Source organism: Frankliniella occidentalis, unplaced genomic scaffold (genome assembly GCF_000697945.3).
Source record: "Frankliniella occidentalis isolate FOCC.00 unplaced genomic scaffold, Focc_3.1 Scaffold4, whole genome shotgun sequence".
NCBI classification, from domain to species: Eukaryota; Metazoa; Arthropoda; class Insecta; order Thysanoptera; family Thripidae; genus Frankliniella; species Frankliniella occidentalis.
The window spans coordinates 3246803-3270901 of record NW_026267134.1 but is presented as its reverse complement, the minus strand read 5'-3'; the positions used below and the strand labels follow the sequence as shown (position 1 = coordinate 3270901).

Here is a 24099-nt window from a genome sequence, read left to right as displayed (position 1 = left end):
CTACGCGTCTTCAGTCCTCAGTCCTCACGAGACTAAATCCACCTTAATTTTTTTCAGTGTTGTGCGTTTTGTGCCTCCTGCAAATGATAGGGATCGTCAAAAAATTATTCAGAAAGGAAATATTTGTGACATAAAATGGAATTTTGATAGTAAAGTGTCATCACAATGCAGTGTAAAGACGTGTGCCGGCTGTGCGGTGGACAGAGTGGAATTTTAATTAACATATTCAATACAACACCTGAGTGTCTGGCCAAAATTGAAGCTGTAGTGCCAGATGTAGTTGTATGTAAATTTTTGAACACATTTTATTTGTTATTTCTGTAACATTGGATTATTATTCCTCAATACAATACATGTTCCTTTACTACAGATTCTCCGTAATGACAGCTTATCAAAAGTCGTTTGTCATCGGTGTGTAGCCAAAGTAAAAGAGTTTTTTGAGTTTAAATTAACATGCATTCAAACTCAAACAAAATTAAAAAAAGCACTTCCATGGATGTCTTCCAGTATTTTAAATGGAGGCTCGAGCACTCTTCCAAAGGTAAATTTACTATTTGGGAATGTTGTGTTCACAAGTTTGTTTTAATTGTTGTCAATATCTTCCACTTCTACCTACTTTTCTACCCAACTCATTCTTTGTTCCTTATATTTCAGTCTGTAAGTCCAACTGTGACTTACATGGGTGGCCCACTAGCATTTCCGTTTGAGGTCAATAATCCTGTGGTTGAAGTTTTAACGCTCAGTGATGACGAAGACCAAGGGGACACTCCAAAATCATCCATCCCTCCTGCTAGGTTTGTTTTCCAAAATTTAATGTTGTATTTGTTTTTAAAGCTCACTCTCATTCCATTCCATATTGATCTAGAGCTCCTGTGAAACAGCAACAGAGGAGAGTACCCGTCGGCCGAGTTCAGCCATCATCACAGACAACCCCACAACACACTATTCTACCTTCAAACCAGTCTTTCCGGCCTGGAACTTCCAATATGCGCTCTGCTACCCAGATTCCAGCATTGACTTCAAAATCAACATTAGGTGTAACAATATCACCCATCCAGAGGCCATCTTTACCAACTTTGGATGGGCAACAGAGAACTATTCAACAGTCCACAAACACTGCTGTGCAGCCGTCTTCTTCCTCAGCTAGTCGAGGCCACGATTCTAAAACAGGTTCTGTTGTGTATTCTTCTAAGCCTGTAGAGACTTGCAGTGGAATTGTTATAACACCTCTGCCCAGTGAACACAACTTTATTGAAAAGACAAAAGACTCCATTAGCAGTTCTCAAGATTCTATGAATTCTTGTCAAAGTTCATCTGCAGGTACTGCAAAGAATATTAGAAAAACACCATATGAGAAGCCAAAGCCAAAATGCAAGAAACAACCTAAACAACCTTTACCATTGTCTGAGTCAGATGTTAAAAGGATTTGTGATAAGTATGCCCATGTTGACCCTGTCAAAATTAATGAAAAAAGTTTAATTTTCCCCTGTAGGGTATGCAACAAAATTTTAATGACTGAAGAAGCAATATCTACACATACATGTCTAGGTGTTGAAACATATGAGCATACCAAAGATATAACTTATGATCAAGTAAAAAGCAAAGATAGTGGAACCATAATTAATCAGAATGATGATTCCAACCATTCCACCTCTAGTGTTGAAGAGGTGTCGTGTTGTGATGATGGCACTGCTGCTACTATAAAGCTTACTCCAAAGCATCTCTGTAATGTTTGTGGGCTACAATTTCTTAATCTTGGCAGGCTTCAAAAACATCAAATATCATCACATTCAAATAATGCAACTTAAAGACAGTTACATTATTTTAAAAAATAGAATGATTTTATGGAATGTTTTTTTCTCTCCAGAAGGTGTACTGTGGAAGATTTATAAGTATTATTTATCTAGGTTTTTCGTATCTTCATTTTATAACTCTTTGCCTTGTAGCAAAGTCTACTCTGGGAAAGTAGGGATATGTATTGAACAGTTAACAGTTATATCATTTTGTTTCTGCTTATCCCTATCATTTACTTTGATCTGTTTGAATGATGAAGATGCCTCATGACCTAGATGTATTGGTATTATGTTGTAACGACACGTGAGCTAAACATGTAAAATTCATTTTACTTTCATATTTATATTCAAGCACGTATTAAAAGACTTATTAGGTTTATATAGTTATTTTTATTCAGTTTTGGTTTATTCTTATATTATGTCATGTTAAGAATAAGTACTGTTTGTACCAATTAATTGAAATGTTTGAAGGTTCATATACATTACTATAATGTTAACTCTTTCTTGTATAAATATATTTTTAGTAGAAATTTTTTTAAAGAATCCTGTCCTCATTTGTTTTGGTATCTCTTCTTTACATCCTTATCACTGCTTGGAGCTTTTGAATTTTTTCCCGCCCGCGCTGAGACAAAAGCACGACGCACATACCCACACTGCCAAAATAGCGACGGCTAACGAGGCGGCGATTTTTAGTTGATAAAATTACAAATCACCTCAGTATGGCAAGAGAAAAGACAGACTCCCAATGAAAGCTTGATGGAAGCATTTATCCTAAAACGTATTTACAAAACTTTCCCTAATTTCAAAGCTGTATAGTTCGTTTTTGTGCTTGGACAGTACCCGTGTTTACATGACTCATGACTCATTTATTCAACACTTCCAGTTTGTGAACAGATGAGACAGCTCCAAATTCCTTCAAGGCTTAAGAAAATATGGACTTTGCCCTTCGTGTGACTTTTAGATAAACTGACGTCTTTTCTTCTTGTCGGTCTTTTACCTCGCATAAGCAGACAGCAGTAGACAGGTTGTCTGCTAGCAGGTGGTTGTAGTCAGCCGAGGACCGATAGGGAATTATAAAAAGTTCCAAGTAAGTTTCTTCAAAAAACTGCGTTTTAAAAGTTGCTGCTGAGTTGATAGGTTGATATTACAGGTATTTTCGTTTGGTTTTAATGTAATGCTGATCTTTGCCAATCGCTGTCCATTTCAGGAAAATGGAAGCTGATCCTGGTCAGGTTAAAGCTACTGTCACTGAAGTGACAATTGAGGTTCCTTGGGGCCACATTTCTGGCAAGTAGTACAGTACTGAACCTTTAGCTAGCATACATTAACATTAGTTGTTAATATATTCTGATCCTTTGTATTTTCAGGAAAAGTATGGGGTCCATTGACCGGATCACCAGTATTGTGTGTCCATGGTACTCAAGATAATGCAAATTCATTTGATAAGCTCATTCCATTGCTACCCACGTCATTTTCCTATGTAGCCATTGACTTACCAGGTTGTGGTCGTTCATCCCATTTCCCACCTGGTTTTATATTTTCTATCACTGAGTATTGCATGTCTATGAATCGGGTGGTAAATTATTTTGGTTGGAAAAAATTTATCTATATGGGTCATAGTCTAGGTGGGCAAATAGGGTATCTTTATGCTGCATTTTATCCTCAAGAAGTTTCAAAGCTTGTTATTCTTGATGCAATTATGGCTCACCGGAGAAAGGGGTCTCATCTTGCGGACTTAATTCCAAACCAATATACAAAGTTGCAAGCATTAGAGAAGAAACTGCTCTCTAATTCACCTCCGTCTTACAGTGAAGATGAGGCGGTGATGCGACTCAGTGAGGGACGCCCCTTTCCTCTCACACGAGAAGCTGCAAAGGCCCTATTTTCTAGAGGAGTAGTGAAAAATGGGGACGGTTATTATTTTGTTTATGACCAAAGAATGAAACTCAAGATACCCTTTCATTATTCAAAAGATGAAGTTTTGTCTGTGATGAGGAGGATTCAATGCCCATTGTTCCTCCTTCGTGCTTCTGAAACTGATAAATACTTAGCTCATATCACGAGGGATTTTGAAAAATTATTGAAAACATCTCTTCGGTCAAAATACAATTACCTGCTTGTAGAAGGATCTCATGATGTTCATTTACTCCACCCTGAAAGATTTTCTAAGAAATTGATTGATTTTCTTACTAGGGTGCAGTCAGCTTTATAGCAAATTTTGTTTTCAAATTTGTGTCAATGACATTTTCTTTGACTATTCAGAGAAACTGTACCTGAAAACTACAGTTTGTCTTTTGTTGCTCAAGCTTCATAACATCATCGTTAAATGTACTTAAATGGGATTGGTTTTATATAAGGGGAAGAAAAAGATAATTCAATTGTTCCTCTGGACCAAATGAATAAAATAATGTAATCAGTATTATAGCAACACACTATTACATGACCAATGTGGGCAATTTTGTATTATATTTTTATGCAAGTGCGAATTTTAAGCAAACGGCTTAAAAAAATCTATTTTGATAAATACAGTTCAATGCATCTCAGCTAATGTTTCTGCTTGAATTTATAACAACCCTCATACACCAGTACTCACTTATTATTACATGGTATTCTCAAACTAAATTTCATACAATATTAGAATACATTTCCTGACCTATTTTTGTTGAGTAAACACTTCAGTTGATGGTTTAATATCAAGTAAACCGGACCAAAAGAGGCATTTCAAAGTAATCTCTGTGCCAGCGAGCACATCAAGAGAGAATAATATTGCTGCCTGATCATAATGAGAATCTTGACAAGAAGTTGATATTGGTCTCATTCCTGGACGCAATACCAAGTTAAATGAGTACAGAATGCCTGCAACTGTGCCAGAATCAGTTGTAGTAACTGATATCTCCTCTAAGTTTTTCTCACAAATAGAATCAACTCTCATTTGAAAAATCTCAAAACAATCGGACAGAGGCTTACAATGCAGTCCTTGTCTTGACGTGTGCAAATGATAGTCAACCTACAAAATAAATTAATACAGACATTAGGCATTAGTACTTAAGGAGAATATATTTCAAAACCACAATACTCACAGCGAATTTGTTCATGAATTCAGTTATATTAAAATTTTGCATGCTCTCATCTGATTTAACTTGAGACTGTGAGACTAGCTTGTCACTATCCACCAATTGACATTCAAATGACAGTGAATGAGGTACCATGTATCCATTTGCTGAAAGTCTGTTCCTATTCAGGAAAAAACAAATTTTAAAAGTTTTCTCCTCCCCAAATAGTGATAATAAGAAAGTAAAATCCTTCACTTACAGTAAAAAGGGGATTCTTTCTAAACTGAGCTCTGAAAGCTCACCAGATGGGTCCACAATGTCAATACAGATAACATTAAAGTAGTCATCTGCTATTTTCTCTTCTAAAATCTCACTTCTTACAAATTGAATTTGCCTCTCCTCAATAGAATTATTTCTTGCAACTGCTCGAATGTACTCCTCATCCATCTGTGTCTCACAATTTGCCACGAGGTTCCAGTTCTTAAAGTCTTTCAGAATTCTTAATCCAAGTATAGGAAATGGACTAAGGTCCAGGATTTTATGGTTCGAACTTGAGTCTAGGTTAAAATCTCGAAGCAGGCCAATAGCTGCTGTATTCAATGCTTTCATCCAGGTCTTATTGTTCAGGAATGATATTATCTTCTCCGATACCAAAAGCAGATGGTCGGGGCTTACATCTTGTCCAGCAGCAAATCCAAGATCTGTTATTTCAAAAACATCCTTGTTTATTTGTAGTTGAAGGTTTATTTCATTCCCAGGACAAACTTTTCTTGGACATGGCATGGGAAATATGGCCTGATGCCAACAAACACTATGATAAAGACCCTCTTCTTTGAAAGGTGCGGTGGAAATAACAGTTCCATTATTGTCCAAGTTGAGATGAAACCAGGAGGCTATGGCATCAACAGATCCATTAGTGTTAATCAAGATAGGAGCATTCCTCAGTCTCCCTTGGTTAAAGGATTTCAATTCCTCTATACTGTTAAAATTTATTTCAAAAACCTTGACTGGTTTTGATAAAAGTTCATAGCCAAAAGCAACATTTTCCAAATCTTCAGTGGTGTATGGCTCAGATAAAACCGAGGCAACGGAAACTCCATTAAGATGATACAGAATATCTTCCGGCTCAAATTTGCGAGGGGCTTCACAAAACTTGCAAAGCTCAATTTTACCATAGTGAAAACTCAAAGGTGTATTTTCATCAGAGCAACAAAGACAAACATTTGGTAGCAAGCGATGCCTAGAAGAAAGCAATTTTAAGAATAATTTCAGAGATAGTTACTGTAGTTAAGATGAATTTATACAGCCACCAACCTCCTGGCAATATTTATGCACTGAATAGCAGCAACCCATACAGTTGCACTATACGGTAGAACGATGCCGCCTTTATTTTTTGAGGGTTCCTTACAATTTGATGTAACTTCTGTAGGTGGGATCAAAAGATTTTCCCAAGCATGTAAAAGCATTGGCAAAACACCCTCACCAACAAGACCAGCATCAAACACTTCAGTGATTATCATTGAAACCCTGGACACAAAAAGAAAGCAAAATATTATTTCAAAAGTACTGCCATAAGAATGTGTGGAATTGATTTCTGAGCTTTTAAACATATTACTTCTCGGAAATATCCGATGGAATGGAAATGTAACTTGAGTGCTTGTTGATTAGATTTATCCGGTGAGAAACATTGTTAGCTGCAAGGACAGACTGAGCAATTTTAAATATGAATTTGTTTGACTCACAAGCCCAAATGTTCTCTGCCCCTCCTACAGCTGCAAAGATACTAAAAACATAACAAAGAAATCAGTTGAAGGCATCTGCTTGCAATATTAACATTACTGAATGGATGAATTATAGAACATTACCTTAGCAGGCCTGTGCCTGTACCTACATCAAGAACCGTAGAATAACCCTCATGCAGACGATGAAGTATAGCTTTGTGATAGGCACCATTTCTTTCGCCATCATTCAGCATTCTAAAGTGCCATCTTTCAACATGTTTATTATAAATCGATTGAATAGCTCTTGAGGCTGGTAACAAACTAGGGCAGGCTTGAAGTGCTTTCTGATAATAATCAAGTGATTGTTCTGTGTCATCCAGCCTGTGAAAATTTTGCAATTAAAAGACTGAATAAATGAAATTTGTACATTTTATTTCATCTAAGAATGTGCATAATATTCTCTGGATAAATTTATCATTGTTATACAACACCTCATCTGATAGGATATTGATAAAGACAGTCAGCAACAAAATAGAAATACTCAGAAAGCTACATTCATTGAACTTCTATGCTTCTTTTCTAAAGAAATTCCCTCTATAACAGAGGAGGGACAAATCTTTGATGTAAGACTATAATGCCATGAGTCAATAAAAGGGACAATCTCAAATTCAAGACAGCTTGGTACAGTGAATGAGAATAAGTTCACCACACCCATTTCAGGTACTTTAAATTTGGCAAAAACTTCAAACTGAATGAGTTCATCTAATGACAAATCCGACTGAAATGAATATACAACTGGATAACCTAGACAAAGTCCAATCATTGTAGATCCATTTATATCCTCGGTTGGCTGAACAATAAGTTCTGTTGAGTTTTGGTGATAATGCTCAAAACAATCGTCCATCAGTGCAACAAGTTTTATGACAAGATCACTTTTATGAGGCAGAATTCTAGGAATAGAATCCAACACACCAACCAGACAGAAACTGGGAGGAACAAATTTCACAAATTCATGTAACTTCTCAACATTAACAAACAAAGTTTCTTGACCTCCAATATTAAGGACACAAACTGTTTGCATAATGAGACCTTTCTCCTTTAAGACAACTAGCAGGGCCTTAGACTCTTCTAAGGACAGAAAGGGATAACGGTCATTCAAAAATCCAATTCTCAACCCATCGCTGACAGACATTAAGTTTGCAATGAAGTATTTGAAGCATCTCCTTTTTTTGCTTCCAGGGATAAACCCTTTTAAGATTTCCAGCCACAAGGAAATTTGAAAAGACATTCTGAATTACCAGTAACTTGACAGCTGATGAAGACAAATTATAACAATATCACCAAACAAAGCCAAGAAAACCTTTTTCTAATTTTTAAATTATCAAAAGTTCACAAGATGAAATTTACATACTTAAAGTAAGTTGAACCAAGATCCATTAACATAATTTCATCGTCAGGGTAGAAAAGAAGGGCATCTTTTCTAAGGGATATAGTTTCATGCAATCTCCCTTTACATGCTAGCTCTTGACAGCCGAAACCTACAATATAATAAAAATAAAGAATTCAACAGATATTTTTAAGGGATAACTGATGATATGTTATATTACGCGTACTTAAAGATTGCCAAAACACATTACGTAGCTCTTCTCGCCATTCTGGAATGAGCCGTAGAGCAACAAAGAGATGAGCTAATGCCCTTCCGTAATTAAATTTCCTTATATATAGAATTGCCTGATTTCGAGAATAACACGCAACTTCAATTTCTTGAGCAGAATGATTATTTAAATTGACTTCTTTTGCAGTGAGACTTTTAAAATCCAAATTACCATCCTTAGCCATGCTAAGGATATGAAGAATAGAGAAAATGCTGAAAAAGAAAAAATCACATTCTGTAAGAGATTATTCAACATTTTCAAACACTTTTATAATAATTAGCTACAATCCAAAAACTACTTACAATTGGGTGGTCCCTCAAAAAGATGTTGTAATATAATAATACTTTACAAAGATTTTGCCACGTTCTTCATTTTCAATGATCATATCTTGCGATTTTTCATTCAATTTTTCCCAAAAGAAATGTCACTTGACATTTTACGATAACTACTAAACTACTAATCCCTTCTCCACTTCCACGCGAAAAGTGAGGTTCTGTTGTTGTTGTTTTGGGTTTCAGTTGGAGCAACAGCTTCTGCCATCTAGCGGCTAAAGAGGGAAGCGACCAACCGTTTTTGTTTGCTGTTTTTTTTGTTGGCCAGCCTGTTCTAGCAGAAGGAAACCCCGTGAACCTAACCTGCAGGGGAAGCACTGATGTAACTAATGTTTGATTTGATTGATTGATCATCACATCATAGAACATAATTCATGTAAGTTCGAACAATTAATAAGGAGAGTGGTTTTGATTGAAATGTCTCGCGGAATCCTACGTTTTATTTCGTTCGATTTGGTTGTACTTGGCTTTTATCTCTCGACCAAGTTCTAACCGACTGATGCAATTTTAACCAAGGTGGATATTTTAACTCGTTCGGCTCGGCAATGGCACTGCGGTCTACTTTGTAAGCCTCTCGTTTGCGGTATAGGAAACTTGATTTTCGATAGAGGTTGAGTGATCTTACTCCCATTTTGTTAGGGCTGCGAGTCCTTGTGGTAGTTGGCACGCTACTTTTGACGTAAAATATTTTTCTACAGAAAGAAAAATCAAAATAATTTTTCATCTAATTCATCATAGCTTTGGAGGTTGTTTTCATTTACTCAATATTTTAAAATCCCACTGTCTGTAATTGGATGTCAGCTTATAATAGATATGTGCAAACATTTCTTCCAGGCTGTGGTGGAACATTTTTCATCTGGAAATAAAAACCTCTACAAAGCTATGTGGCGACTTAAGCCCTTGTCAAGCTCAATTCAGCTGTCCTCAGCACTTCCCTCCAAATGTCAAATTCCACAGTCCCCTATTCTAAATAAACTAAGAGGCACTTCGCTAAGTCCAAAGCAACTTGTATGTCATCTATGGAGTGGAACGAAGATTTACCAGGCAGGCTTACCTGAAGCTAATCTGAAGATCGATAGTTCTTTTCGAGAGGGACAAGAAATAGAGGGCTTTACTGTAACTGAAGTAAGTGCTTGATTATTCTCAGATATTTTTTGGACTTATTTGACCATTGAGGGTTGGATACACAACTTCTCTTGCACCTTACACATTTACTAGGTATACATTTTACTCAGAAAATAACTTTTCAAAAGAAGTGGGAAACTGGGTGTATCTCTATTTCACCTCTTTCCATTTTTCTTTCTTTGAAACCAAGTTCAATGTACATCTTGTAATTGTGTAAATGCTATAAAACTTTGGAATTTATTCATAATCTTATAAGTCTTTATGTTCTTGCACTAATTTTTAATTTTTTGAAAACCAGGTTGGTCATATTCCTGAATATCATCTCACAGCAATTCAACTTATTCACAAGGATACTGGTGCCAAATATCTGCACGTAGACAGGAAAGATACAAACAATGTCTTTTCCATTAATCTTAGGACAACGCCTATGGATTCCACTGGTAAGTATCACATTTGAATCTCTTTCTTCCTGCAATATTTAATCATTTATTTTCATTATTACACTATCATTTTAGGTCTCCCGCATATTTTGGAGCACACTACATTGTGTGGGAGTGAAAAGTTCCCAGTAAGGGATCCTTTCTTTAAGATGTTGGTGCGCTCCTTGGCCACGTTCATGAATGCCATGACTGGTCCTGATTATACGATTTATCCTTTTGCTACCCAAAATAAGCAGGATTACTTTAATCTAATGTCAGTTTATTTGGATGCTGTCTTCAGGTGGGGTGATGATTACTTTATTTTATGTGTCTCTTAATTATCAATATGTCCCAACCTATTTAACTTTTTTTTTAAATGCAGGCCAAAGCTTTCAGAATTAGACTTTAAACAGGAAGGTTGGCGCCTAGAGCATGAAGATGTTAATGACCGAAGTTCACCTATAGTCCTGAAAGGAGTTGTGTTTAATGAAATGAAGGGTGTTCTCTCTGATAATTCAAACATATTCATGGAGCGCTTTATGAATTCTATTCTTCCAAGTCACACATATGCCGTTAACTCAGGTGGAGATCCCTTGGTTATTCCAAATTTAACTCATGACGACTTAGTTAAATTTCATAGAAATTACTACCGACCAGAAAATGCAAGATTATACTCCTATGGTACATTTCCTCTCCAAGACAATTTGAAGTTCCTTAGTTCTTACCTCGTTAAACACCAAGAAGGTATATATAGTCAGTCAGTCCATTTTACTGATTTGTACATATACTCAACTTCCTTTTAACCTAATCTATCTATCTATCTTTGACAGCTGGAGTCACTGATACCTCAGTGCCTCTTGAACCCAGATGGAGTTCTGAACGACGAGAACACTATTCATATAGACCTGATGCTTTAGCTGCAGATCCCCAGAAACAATCCTCTCTTGCTGTTGGTTGGCTTACTGCAGATATAAAAAATGTCCAAGAGAATTTTGAACTGGAGGTATGCTTGGATGACTTTGATAACTCTTGTCACTATTACCCCCTACTATTTGTATGTATAAACTTGCATATTTTTTTTTTTTTTTTTTGTTGTTTTTGTCAATCCTTTAGATCATTACAGAATTGCTTGTAAAAGGACCAAATTCACCATTTTACAAAACCCTTGTGGAGCCAAATATTGGAGCTGGTCTTCATCCCATCACAGGCTTTACAAGCCAAACTCGAGATACTATTTTTGCTGTCGGTTTGCAAGGCATGGACTCTACTGATTTTGACAGAGTCGTGAATATAATAGATAACACAGTGAGTACATTTTTGTTTGTACTGTATCTCGCAGTAAACTGTGAACCGCCAACCTTATAATTTCCATGTTTTTAATTTCAAGCTTGCTGATGTGGTTAAAAATGGTTTTGAAAAAGAAAGAGTTGAGGAAGTTCTCCATAGTATTGAGCTAAGTATGAGACATCAGTCATCTAACTTTGGATTAAGTGTGCTCTTTGGCTTAGCACCTTTGTGGAATCATGATGTGAACATTTTCGATGCTTTAAGACAAGCAGATCAAATATCCAAACTTAGATCAAATTTGAAAAAATCTCCTTCATATCTTCAGGTTTTTATCTCCTTTATATACATCTTATCATAAATAGTTTTACCATTCAAATCTGACTTCTTGGCTTTATTTTAGGACAAGGTCAAAGAATATTTAGTGGATAATTCACATCGTCTTATACTTTCTATGTCACCTGACAATGATTATGTGGAAAAGCTAAGTAAGACTGAAGGAGAAATTCTTGCTAATAAAGTGAAGTCTTTGTCTGATGATGAAAAAGAACTGGTAAGTAGAATATTCATACTGGAGCAGCACGGGATGAATTTTGAGAAATTAAGTGAGAAGCCTAACAGAGATTAATAATATGTATCAATCCCTTTGTTCTCATAGATTTATAAACAAGGTCTTCTGTTGAAAGCGACTCAAGAAAAGAAGGATGATCTGTCATTGCTTCCTACTCTGCATATAAGTGATGTGAAGGATGACGTGGAACGTCATACCCTACAGCTAATTAATTTCAAAAATGTGCCTATTCAATTTGCTGCACAACCAACTAATGGTATCACATATTTCCGGGCAGTGCTGAACACATCTCACCTAACAGAGGAAGAAAAGAATCTTTTCTCAGTTTTCTGTAGTGTTGCAGCTAAAATGGGTACTAAAGATCATGACTTTCATGAATTTGATCATTTGGTAGGTTTAACAAAGTTTCTTTGATGGAATTTTATTCATAAATAGAAATATATTGATTTCAATGTTAATTCTTGTCTTTTTCCTGTCTTTTTTCTCCAGGTTCAAATGAAAACAGGAGGTCTTAGTGTTGGTGTTCAAAGTGTAAACCATACATCAGACATGTTTGCATATGAAGAAGGCCTCATGTTAGGTTCCTATTGCTTAGAGCGTAACTTTGGTGCAATGCTTGATCTTTGGGGAAAACTTTTGAACTCTGTTACATTTCAAAACAAAGGCCGATTAGAAACCCTAGTTAATGATATGGCTTCAGACCTAGTAAATGGCCTTATTCATTCAGGTCATCGGTATGCCATGCTAAGTGCTGGTAGTCAAATCAGTCCTTTAGCCCAATATCAAGAGGTAGCTGGAGGTGTCACACATATAAATATAATGAAAAAACTAGCTGGTTCAGATGTGGAACCCCTTCTTTCTCAAATGGTGCAGATTGCTCAGAAAACTTTTGTGAAGGATAATCTTAGAGTGGCTGTAAATTGCATGCCTGAAATTTTGAAAGAGACAGAATCTAAACTCACTTCTTTCTTAGAATCTCTTCCAGGATGTGCTAACTCACAGCCGAAAATCTGGACAAAGAAAGAAGCAACAAATGTGACTAATGAACCAGGAATCCATCATGTTCTTCCCTTTTCAGTGAATTTTGCAGCAAAGTCAGTTTTAACTGTTCCATACATCCATCCAGATCATGCTGTACTTCAAGTTCTTAGTAAACTGCTTTCTTCAAAATATTTGCATCCCAACATTAGAGAGAAAGGTGGAGCTTATGGCTCTGGAGTGGGTGTAAATCAGTCTGGACTTTTAAACTTTTTTTCTTACCGTGATCCTAACACATCAGCAACTTTTGACATTTTTGACAACTCTTATAGCTGGGTTGTGAAAAACGAATTCACAGATAAAGAAATAGATGAGTCTAAGCTTGGAATATTCCAGAGTCTTGATGCTCCAGTTGCACCTGGTTCAAGGGGTAATCTTGCATTTGTTAATCATGTCTCCTACGATATGTTCCAAAATTATAGGTTGCAAGTTAAAAATGTGTCTCGAGATAGTATTTTGGAAGTTGCATCAAAGTATTTAAATCCAGAAAGTAAATCCATAACAGCTCGCACTCTCATAGGGCCTGAAAATAAGGATGTTATTTCTCGCTCTGGTGAGTTCTGGAAGACAATATCGTACTAACAAATTATTCCTCAACTGCTATGTTATTAAAAAAAATTCTCATTACTTGTAAACATATTTTAAAATTATCAACTGTTAAATTGTTGTATTTTCAATAAATACCACTGTATCAATATGATTACATGATTTAACCCAATACCCTTCTTGACCTACCAAGTCGCCAAGTGTCATTGTGAACATAAGTGGTGGTGTGGTGACAGAAAATTAAGTTGCTTGTTGATTTTTTCCCTCTCTGCAGACACCTTGGAATGGCTACATATTTACCAGCTGGGATTGTGAAAAGAAAAGAATACTTTCACATGGCTCTACGATTTCTAGTACGCTATGAATGGCTGTACAATTTTCCTGTAACAGAGATTTTATCGAGCGGCTTACTAGATCAACTACCGTACGAATGGTGGCAGGTATTGCAAAATCTCACTGTGGAGGAACTCAACGGAATACCACGAGGGGTACGTGCGCCTTGCGATGGGGATGAGATTAACGTGGCAGCATACTTGTTTCTTCATCTCTACAAAAAAAATTATCGATTCAGGAATTCAAGGATTCTTGGCCCATTTCACTGAAACAATTTATCGTCACGGCCTTGCGGCTCCGCCTGCCGATCGCCGACCAGCCTGTACCCCCGGGAGCGCCCATACCAGGCAGGCTGAGGCACGCCCTAGTCAGGGGCATGTCCCCCAAGAAGATGCACGAGGTGACCCGCCTGGCTGGAGTCGTGGCCGACATCTGCGCTCGCGCCAAGATCGGCTGCATCGTGGACATGGGCTGCGGGCTGGTGAGTTAGTTGTGTCGTGACGTCGGCCGTCTCCCGCGAGAAACGTCCCGCTTTACTCAGGTGCTGCTGCTATGCTGTAGGGGTACCTGTGCGAAGTGCTGCACTTCGTGTTTGGCTTCCGCGTGGTCGGTCTGGAGTCCGATCCAGCCAAAGTTGCGAGGGCCAAGGAGCGTCACGCCAACACCTGCCGCATGCTGCGCGTTCAGGACGAGAGCGGCGTCCGATACGTCGAGTGTGATGTGACGGACAACACGGAGCCCGTGGTGCGGGCGCTGAGCCAGGTAGGTGGCGTGTTGGAGGGGTAGGGGGTAATCCACATCAGAACCATGACGAGCTTGTACTCTGCCCCAGGAGCTGGACGCAAACGGGCAGCCGGCACCCTTCTGCCTGGTGGGCCTGCATTCGTGCGGGGACCTGACACCCCACGCCGTGCACCTGTTCCACCGCATCGAGCAGATCACCCAGTTCGTGCTGGTGACGTGCTGCTACCACAAGATGGAGGTGGACCAAAGCGCGGCTGCCGCGGCCGCGTGCGTCTCCACCGCGGAGTCCGCTAGCCAGGCGGCGCTGGCAGAGCAGAGTCGGCGGGCGGACCCCGGGGCGGACCGCGACCGCGAGCGCAAGGCAAGGCTGGTGCTGCAGTGGCTGCTGCGGTGGGGACGCCCGGGGGACGCGGGGGCGAGCCCCCTGCAGGAGAAGCCGACCCCGCAGGACCCGCAGGACCCGCTGCACGCGTCAGACGTGTACAGCGACGAGACGCAGCGCGCAGGCCTGAGTTCCATGCTGGTCGAGTGGCTCGGCCCGCGCGGGACCCTGCTGACCCCGCGGAGGCCCCCCGCTCCGGAGCACTTCTTTAAGTTCCCCCTGAGCCAGGAGCTGCGCGCGCTGGCTCGGTGCGGGGCCAAGCGCCTACAGCCCGCGACGCTCGGGCCCGAGAACCGGCGCCGCAGCGCGTCCGCGGGCAGGAGCCTGACCAGGTCCATCACCAGGGCGTGCCCCAGGCTCTCGGGCTGCTGCACGTCCAGGACGAGGAAGCGGTGTGGGGGCCAAGCTCGAAGCTGCTCCGTGGACAGCGCGCCCGACGGCGGCGCTGTGGACGACCCCTCCGGTCACTGCGCCCAAGGCGACGGGCCCGTTGACGCCCGCGCGGAGTGCGCCCGAGGCCCGGGAGACGCTTCCGCCGAGGACGCCGTCGGCGCCGCTCACTGGTTCGGACCCGCGGGGCTGTGGGGCTGCCAGTTCCTGCGGAGGCCGTTTCTGCGTCTGGCCTCCAACGAGACGGTGGTGAGCTGGGAGTGCAGGCCCGGGCCCGTGCACACCACCAACAGCATCCACATGATGACCAGGGCCGTGTTCCAGCTGTACGCTGCTTCGAGTGAGTATTCCTCCAGCATTCCCCGGGACAATGCAGGTGTTGGTTACTTTCTGCAGAGGGCGTCGGTGCGGTCTAGCCTGCCCACAACGGGCTTAGAAAAGCGCCAGGAAGGCGCCTTCAAATAGATCGAATGATTACGATACTGACCTTGGAAATGGGCCCATTCTTCTTGTCGTTGTATCTGGCGGCTGGTCACCCCGTCAGCCCCGCTAGATTGTGATCGCCCAGAAAGTACGCCCGTTTTCCTCATGTTCATTCGGCTAATGACGGGAGCTGGGCGCCTGCGAGACCCAGGGTAGGCCAACCCGCAGCACACGCGTGCACCGACGGCAAGATGTTGCCTACCTATCAGGCGCTCGGAGAGCTTGCCGAGGCTGAACTTTGGCAGGTTCGTTCGTACCGGCGCTTGACGGACGTACTTTCTGGATGATCCCTAAGGTGTCGTTGTCAGAAACGATGAGCAGACCCATGCGTGCGCACGGTGAAACGGTACAGTACAACAACGTAGTTGTACACGGAGGAGGCGAGTCAGCCACCTGGTTCGTGTGAGTCGACGCATTGGGCAGTGTGAGGGGGCTACGAGTGGGTTAGCGGTGCTGACGATAACGCTCCGTGCTGTGCTGCCCGCAGACAACCTCACCCTGGCGCAGCGCGGCGCGTGCCTGCTCCACAACATGCAGCTCGGGATGAGCTCGCGCGAGATCCTGGCCGACATCGTGGACCGCCTGCTGCCGTCGCTGTCGGAGGAGGAGCGCGCGCGCCACAAGAAGTCACTCGCGTTCCTGTACGCGGCTCTGGACCCGATGCGCCCCTTGCTCGAGGCGATCATCGGGCTGCAGGTGGCCCTGCAGCACGTCTGCGAGGGCCTCATCCTGGTCGATAGGCTGGCCGCACTGGCCCAGGACGTGCCGAACGTCGGCATCCTTCGGGTTGCCGACCCCTATTTTTCTCCTCGGTGCTATGCCCTCGTCGCTGAGAAGGAGACTCGTGCGCCACAACAAATATAATTCGTGAATCATTTTCTATTATAAGCACATTTCTCCTTTTAAAAATATATTAAATCTTCTATTTTTGCTACATTTCTTCTTCCTTTTGATAAAGGTACGGAATAGGGAGTTGTAACTTATCAAACATTTAATCTGTACTTTCTATGTGTATTTTTTTCCAATCCTAGCTGTGATTAGCCTTAAGCTTAATGTTCGATCTCTTGGCTGTGCAGCCCTATTTCATCTGTGATCTTGTTCTTGTTTTAAGCCAATAAAGACATAAAACCTTCTTCAGATTTGGACGTCTTTTCTATCCTCAAAACTGTACAAAAAGTCTTCTATCAGTAGCGATCCAATTGGAAGATACACAACACTGATCAACCAAGTGTATAACCGCTAAACACTTGTAAGTGTGCAACCACGAGTTGAACCGTCTGGGAGGATGAGGTTTGCATTAAATAAATGCAGGATCACTATTTTGCATACACTTTATTGTTATTTATTACTATTGATTAGATTATATATCACACAGAAGGAGAAAAGACAAGAATATGTATTTACAAGTTGTGCTCTAACCTAGATGCTGTAGATATATGAAAATATACGTATATACATTGTAGGTATAAAACATATAAGCGGAGGAATGAGAAGTTTTATGTACACATTTTCGAAAACTTTTGCACAAATTTCAACGAAAAAAGAGCTCGCAGAGAAAATATAAGTGACAAGCCGCTCCGCACAAGCTTGACTGTCTTTATTGTTTCATGACATCACAAATTCGACCCACATAACACAACCAACAACCCATGTCTTCTATTCTATCAGCAGTCCGCGACCAACGTCACCCATAACAACTACGTTAAGAATAAAGTCACCTCATCACATAGGCGACAGTGCACCAACTACATCGACCTTCCTTCGCAGGGTAGTCAGTCTCCGCCATTCCCGTATCGCAGCCGTTTAAAAACGTAATAAAAATGCACTGAACACGTTTCAAAGCTGTCATTAAGTTCATATTTATATATGCACTAACAAAAGAGGTAAAGCTTGTCTTGTGAAAATCGGCGAAGAGAGATTCACATATTGGATGGACACTGTAATTGTGTTCACTGATGCCCTAAGTTAAGCGCGGTAGCAACTTTGAGATAAAACACTCATTTAAACGTACATTTTTTTGCATAAAATTGTACATGATATGCATGATTAATATCAGACTAACTTCGAGTTTTACTTAAAATGTACATACAAATGAATGAATTCGTTAGCGCCGCATGCGTGTACGCGTTCTTGCGCTTAATTTAGGGCTTCTTGTTACTTATGTTTTACTTATGAAATAATTAGTTCCAGAATGTAGGCCAAGTATTGAATGCATTTTCAGGAGGCACGGCTGGGTGAGCAACAGGCCACTAAGACAAAGCGTCAAGTCAATATAGGCTGATATGGATAGTTACCACGATGCAGTTTATCGTGCATACGAGGGGAACAATAAATATTAAAAATTTTCATAATGCGCAGCTGTAATCTGAAGTGAAGAATTATCAATTAGAGAAGATGCATTATTAATATGGCACAACATTTTCCTCATCAAATTGAAACGGGGAGAAACATTAATATTCAGCTACGAACACATTTAAGCTTCGTTGTCGGTAAGGATTAGAGGCTTATGGTAATTTTTAATTTTACAAGTCAATTTTCTTCCCCTTCAGGGTCTAAGTTATCATTCACATATTTACTCCATAATCACTTTTGAAAGTATACAATTGACATCATCTAACTTTCCTGGTGGAGAATTAGGTACAATTGACATCAACACCTTTAAACTTTCTAAAGGAGAAGAACAACTAATTCAGGCAACAGTTTCATCTCCAGTCGTTTCATTCCGACGTGTCAACAGGAATACTGATAAGACTTAAGTTATTATATTACAAATAATACTAACAGAAAGAAATATTTAACATAATACGTAGTATCCGAGAGGTAATTATGATAATATTACGCTCACTGCATGGACAAACTACCAACTCTCGTCACAGTCATTGTCAAGATATACCCCCGCAGGGGGCTTTGGCAAGCATAACTGGTCAACTCTACTGAATATCAGGTAACGCTCTCCTATTTAGCAACGGATAAACATACCCATCTGCCAGGCCTTGTATCTCTAGATACAGTTGGAAAACGAAAGGAAAAGAGCAGTCTTTTTTTCTTTTCAAAATTTTGAAAGAATACAAGAATTTTGAACTAAACTGGAACCACAAAATGCGAAAATTTTAACAGAATTCTTGATAAAAACGGAGTGCCCTGTTTTCGCTACAAATAAAAGTGTGTGAAGAAAGTCACGCAAATGGAAGTGCGCTAAATAGTCACACAATCAAAACTCCAAATTGGTGCATCTCCAGCGCACTGAAAAGAAATGGTGCTTGTTTGCGAACATTTTGTTGATAACTGTGTGACACGGCCCTTTATCCCACAAAAAAATCTTCTTGAGCCAGCTACCATGCTAAGGCGGTGTCACACGGGTCGCAACAGAATGTTCTTGTGACCAATCGAAGGACAGATTTCTGTTGAGGGTGTTCCAGCTGTCCTTAGCATAGCACAACAGTATTATTTTTCAGTGCGCAAGCAGAACCGTACGTACCAACCAGGAGTATACGTTCGTGGAGAAAGCGTATACTCACTCACTCACTCACTCACTCACTCACTCACTCACTCACTCACTCACTCACTCACTCACTCACTCACTCACTCACTCACCCACTCACTCACTCACCCCACAACTCCCCCCCCCCACACACACTTTTATTTGTACGTATGATATGCTGTTCTTCGAAAGCATGTATTTTAGCATTCGTCACAACTATGGCTCGAGCTGACGATAACGATCTATGTATAGCACGATGCTAACACTACTAACGTTTTTTTTATCGTACTTGAATAGTGTCGTAATATATAAAGAACAACAAGTAATTTCTGCATAAATATGTGTACTTCCTAATAGTCGTGGTTCGAGTTGGCGTCAGAAACTCGGATGGGCTATAGAATTGCCAACAACGCCAGCCGACGAACACGCACGAAAGGATATGTATGAAGAAACGAGAAAAAAATGAAGTCCTCAGAAGCCATTGAAAGCGGACTGGGCATAAAATAAAAGTGAAATTCATCGAGGGAATTCGCTTCGCACCCGGTATAAGTGACTTGTTATTAAAACAGACCCGCTTACGTGCTCGCATGAAAATGGACTGAAAGTAAGGAACAATAGAAAAACAGGTTGTGAAGACAAGGCCTCTCCCATGATCATCACATCTAATCAGTCATGTTCTTCAAACTTATAGGAAGAAGGGAAGAATAGGGACAGTAAAGCGTATAGTTATTTACACGCAACCAAAAGCTTTTCTCTGTCTCCCTGTATTGTGATTCACAAGCCGGTCTATAACTGTTATTGCTGCCGTATGCTTTGCATGAGATAATTACCTGTCCGAGTTCAATCAGTAATCAGTCAACTACGTACTTCTAAGTAATCATTTCGAAACCACCAAAATAGTTCGGACGCACGAGAAACGGGGAAGACATTCTTTCTCGTGGCGAAACAAAGCGGCCCAGCGTTAGTGTCGTGGAGTCCACCGGTGACGTGCGGTTGGCGCCAATACTCGCTACCATCATCGGATAAGAGGCAGGACACTCTCCTAAAATTCTACTAGATTTGACAATACTCTTTTGCTGGCCGGAACCCTGTTCGGCGGTCAAACGGCCCATGACTCTGCTCGTCCACCAGCCCGAGAAAAAGAGAGAAAGGAGACCTTTTTTGGGTGGGCGCCAAAGGAAATTATTGAAAGCCATATCTTCTCACTGATTGGAAGTGAAAGGCCCGGGGACTGTCTCGCGCCGCGGCCGTGCCGCTGGCTCAGTCCGACTTCTTTTTGAGGGCGTTGAGCTCGTCCACCAGCGAGCCCTCGTCAGAGACGACGGGGGCGCTCCGCTTGCTGATGCTGGGCAGCAACGACAGCAGGTCCTGGAACACAGCAAGGGTCACGGGTTCAAATTCAAAGTTTCTCAACCTCGGCACGGAGGGCAAGGCAGAGGAGAGGGTGGGAGGGGCTGAAGATTGTTTCGGGGCCACCGCGGCGCCCGGGGCTGACGCGGGCCGCCCTCCTGTTGCCCGCGTCACAGCGACGCTAATCGATATTTGTCAGAAATAACAACACTAGAAATGATGAGGCCCCGCTCTTTAGCCCACGTCCTGTCACAAGGAAACGCGACGGTACACGACCCGCCGCGTATACAGTGCGTGCGAGCATGCAGTGCGAGCGAGCGCGGCGCCGCTTGCGTGCGTGTGCTGCTATTTCTAGGCAGGCCGAAACAGTCAGCCTGGCCCAACACTCGTCTGTCTGTCTGTCTGTCTGTCTGTCTGTCTGTCTGTCTGTCTGTCTGTCTGTCTGTCTGTCTGTCTGTCTGTCTGTCTGTCTGTCTGTCCTCTCTCGCTCGCTTGCTTTTCCCCTTACCCCTCTCCCACTCCCCTCTAGCTCGTTGAATTTTAAACAGCATCCCAAAGTTATACACGCACCACCGTGCGGGTCAAGGAGTTATCGGCCAGATGTTTTTATATAACAAGTGGTGTGCGTGTGTGCGTGCGTGTGCGTGTGTCTGAGTTTGCGAGTGTGTTGGCGCCCCGCGCCCGGCATGTTTAATGAGGGGCTGTCCCGGACGGCGCCCAGTCCGGCGCCTAAAGAGACCGCCCTCCTCCTCCCCCGCTTCCCCTGGGCCCTGTCATGTCGTCAGCCCTCGCATTTTCCAGCCATTGATTATTGCGGCCAGCAGCTCTCTTGCCATTCTCATTACTCGCTAAACGCCCCTCACTTTTATAGCAATATGGGGCGCCGCCCCGCCGCCGCCGCCGCCGTTCACTTCGCCCGCAACATTACCGGCCTCTTCTTTCCTTCTTTTTAAATAAAACAGAGAAAATGACATGATTTTTTAATACAACTCGGTGCTCGGTGCCCCCCACCCCTCTCCCCGTCTCCGTATCGTCGCCCTCCTTCTGTCCAACCGATGTAGTATGACTTTTCTGTGGCCTCTATCTGTTCGGAGGAACGACCGCCGCGAGGAAACATCCCCTGACGGAGGAATCTGTCAGAAGTGGTCCGACCGGGCCTCCTGCGAGGAGGTCCCCTTTGCCACTGCTGTCGCCGCCACCGCCCACCAACTTTGTGATTGAGCCGACCCTACCTAATGCAAGCTAACGAGGTGACCCTGCCCCGCCCCGCCCCGCCTCGCCTCGCCCCGCCCCGCTTCGCTCCTACCCGACCTAGCCCGACCTGCGGCCACTGCCGCCCTCCCGCGCCCTCCTGTTCTGCCCCAAATTGAATGATCAGGCCCGAGTGCTCCTATAAGGCCCTCACGTAACCGCGTTACCGTCCCACCAAACAACCCCTTCTCGCGCAGTGAAAAAGGAAAAAAATAAAAAATAAATGAAAAAAGTGGTCGTCACGCGGTGACGAAGCGTGCGCAAGGTCCCGCGCTGCGAGATGTGCTTGGGCGTGTGGCGGTGGGGTCGTCCCGTCACGTCACGCCTGTTTGTGCCGTTGCTCCGCCTGCTCCGCCATCACCTGTCAGCCAACCCGATGAGACGAACCATTCCAGCACAAGACAGCAGCGCTGCTGCTGTTGCTGCTGCTGCTCCTGCTGTGCGGGTTCGACTCCCCGCCCACTCTATCCCCCTCCTCCCGCCCTCTCCTCCTCCCTCAACCCCAGCCCAGCCCATCGCAGAGAGCCGAGTCTCGAGTGCCTCTTAATGAAGAGCTAGCAGAGGGGTGGAGGAGCGCGGAGCGGACTGCGGGGGAAGATATGAGAAATCCTGCAAGGCTCGGCGGGGCGGGCCGAACTGGGGCGGGCCGGGCGGGCCAGGCCGGGCCGGGCCGGGGGAATGACGCGCCCCCCTCGAGTGACGCGCGGGGCCCGGCGGCGGCGCTGCGCAGCATATGGCGAGGGCTACACGGGTGTACGCGCCCGCCCCCGCTTGCCCTCGGGCACGGCTCGGCTTTGGCTATCTCGCTTTGTGTCCACTTCCACTTGCCCGTGGCGGACCGTTGGCGCAGAGTGTGGCGTATGTGGTGTGTCCGGGTCCGGCCCGAGGCACGGAGCAGCGGGCAGAGCGCCCGCGAACCGCAGGGTAGGCAGACCCGCTCGGCTCGACAGCTCTCGGTTTGCCTATCCACTGGGCGGGCAGACTGAGAGGCAAGCAAACGGGGGAAAAAAAAGAGAGAGAGAGAGAGAGAGAGAGAGAGAGAGAGAGAGACGGAGACAGTGAGAGAGAGGGGGAGGGCAAGTTGGGGGCGGAGAGGGCGAGTGCTTCCAGCGGTCCCCGGGCCAAAGGGTGGGGTGCAGGCGGGCAGGGCGGCAGGGCCAGCCGACCGAAGGGGTGGGGAGGGCAGCGAGGGGGTCGGAGCGGAGCTATGACGTCAACGCGCCCCGCTTGTGAATGAAGCCCCCGCGCGGGGGCCGAATACGTTTGGAGGGAGGGGGAGACAGCGAGGCCAGGGCCATGCCTCCCAACCAACCCCTCTTCTGTCGTCCCTCTGTTTCCCTCTGTCCTCTTGTTCCTTCCCCCTTGCCTCTCCCTCTGGTCTCCGCACCTCTACCTCTCCCGCGCACCTCCTGCAGAGCACAGCTGTCTGCACGATTTTAACGGCGTGGTGCGCGCCAACGGGTTTCCAGGAATGTAAAGTTACTCCACTGGAATGTAAGTAATTGCAGCCCCCCCCCTCCTCCCAAAGTCTCTGTTTCTCTTTCACTGAGTTTAGAATTTCCTCCCTCGTCAAACTTTGCCTCGCTTTCGGCACGCCAGGTAGCCTGGCCACACACGGAGCAAGGGGAGAGAAGATAAATAAAACGAGGTGGTATCGTATCGACCCGTTGGCCGTTGGTCTCTTAGCAGACTCCCTGAGCTGCTTGTCGCAGCTACACACGCACATAGATCTCCCTCTCCCTCGCCCCGTGTTCGCCCCCCAAGTCCACAGGGTGAGCCGCAGGTATGACGTCTCTCTGCTGGAGCTCAGTGGAAGCCTCGGTGGAAGCCCCGCCCACACCCCTTTTCCATTTGTGGTTGCGCGCAGGGAGTAACTACCGTGTCAAGAGGCTCGTTAAAGGGAGAGCGAGGGAGAGAAACGGAGAGGGCGGAAGAGAGAGAGAGAAAGGGGGGGGGGGCAGTACACCGCCTCTGGGAGCTTTCGTGGTGGGATGCCTGACGCTGGGGTACGAGGGTGGTGGAGGACTCCGTACCCGCAGCAAGTCGAACGGGCTCAAAGTGTTCTCAGAGTCCCATCCGGTCGGCCAGTCCTTTTTCACCCTGCCATGCGTTTCCAGATTTAACTCTCTTCCTTGCCGAGCTCTGCCC

At 43.6% G+C, this 24099-nt stretch overlaps 5 protein-coding genes across 10 annotated transcripts in view; 3 read left to right on the top strand and 2 right to left on the bottom strand.

The window, feature by feature from the left end:
- Window positions 1–17: 17 nt before the first annotated feature.
- LOC113204248 (uncharacterized) lies at window positions 18–2172 on the top strand. The gene is made up of 4 exons (XM_026419356.2): window positions 18–282; window positions 371–541; window positions 655–794; window positions 866–2172. Exons 1-4 carry the CDS (start codon window positions 166–168, stop codon window positions 1806–1808), a joined length of 1371 nt encoding a protein of 456 aa, XP_026275141.1. The 5' UTR covers window positions 18–165; the 3' UTR covers window positions 1809–2172.
- A 248-nt stretch (window positions 2173–2420) lies between these two features.
- LOC113204249 (serine hydrolase-like protein) lies at window positions 2421–4336 on the top strand. Of its 2 annotated transcripts, XM_026419358.2 has the most exons (4): window positions 2421–2571; window positions 2677–2880; window positions 3001–3080; window positions 3161–4336. In XM_026419358.2, the coding sequence occupies exons 3-4, from the start codon at window positions 3005–3007 to the stop codon at window positions 4003–4005; spliced, it is 921 nt and encodes a 306-aa protein (XP_026275143.1). In that variant the 5' UTR covers window positions 2421–2571; window positions 2677–2880; window positions 3001–3004; the 3' UTR covers window positions 4006–4336. The 2 variants fall into 2 exon arrangements, with proteins under 2 accessions (XP_026275143.1, XP_026275144.1); XM_026419359.2 differs by lacking the exon at window positions 2421–2571 and having other exon boundaries at window positions 2623–2880.
- Window positions 4172–8733, bottom strand: LOC113204246 (protein arginine N-methyltransferase 9-like). Of its 2 annotated transcripts, XM_052268927.1 has the most exons (10): window positions 8525–8733; window positions 8181–8434; window positions 7979–8105; window positions 6712–6948; window positions 6462–6629; window positions 6161–6373; window positions 5106–6086; window positions 4874–5027; window positions 4761–4800; window positions 4172–4655 (listed from the first exon to the last, which is right to left on the bottom strand). In XM_052268927.1, the coding sequence occupies exons 2-10, from the start codon at window positions 8404–8406 to the stop codon at window positions 4447–4449; spliced, it is 2355 nt and encodes a 784-aa protein (XP_052124887.1). In that variant the 5' UTR covers window positions 8407–8434; window positions 8525–8733; the 3' UTR covers window positions 4172–4446. The 2 variants fall into 2 exon arrangements, with proteins under 2 accessions (XP_052124887.1, XP_026275139.1); XM_026419354.2 differs by having other exon boundaries at window positions 4172–4800; window positions 8525–8732.
- Window positions 8734–8771: 38 nt separating this feature from the next.
- LOC113204245 (presequence protease, mitochondrial) lies at window positions 8772–13686 on the top strand. 2 transcript variants are annotated; one of them, XM_026419352.2, is made up of 11 exons: window positions 8772–8930; window positions 9389–9679; window positions 9978–10119; window positions 10195–10399; window positions 10481–10842; window positions 10929–11101; window positions 11212–11403; window positions 11486–11710; window positions 11786–11935; window positions 12041–12343; window positions 12443–13686. In XM_026419352.2, the coding sequence occupies exons 2-11, from the start codon at window positions 9437–9439 to the stop codon at window positions 13571–13573; spliced, it is 3126 nt and encodes a 1041-aa protein (XP_026275137.1). In that variant the 5' UTR covers window positions 8772–8930; window positions 9389–9436; the 3' UTR covers window positions 13574–13686. The 2 variants fall into 2 exon arrangements, with proteins under 2 accessions (XP_026275137.1, XP_026275138.1); XM_026419353.2 differs by lacking the exon at window positions 8772–8930 and adding an exon at window positions 8992–9300.
- A 3496-nt stretch (window positions 13687–17182) lies between these two features.
- Window positions 17183–24099, bottom strand: part of LOC113204196 (uncharacterized) — a 10260-nt gene continuing 3343 nt past the window's right edge. For all 3 annotated transcript variants that reach the window (XM_052268932.1, XM_052268937.1, XM_052268933.1), the window contains one exon: window positions 17183–20718. In XM_052268932.1, the coding sequence (XP_052124892.1) occupies window positions 20611–20718 (108 nt within the window). In that variant the 3' untranslated portion in view covers window positions 17183–20610. The remainder of the gene's footprint in view (window positions 20719–24099) is intronic.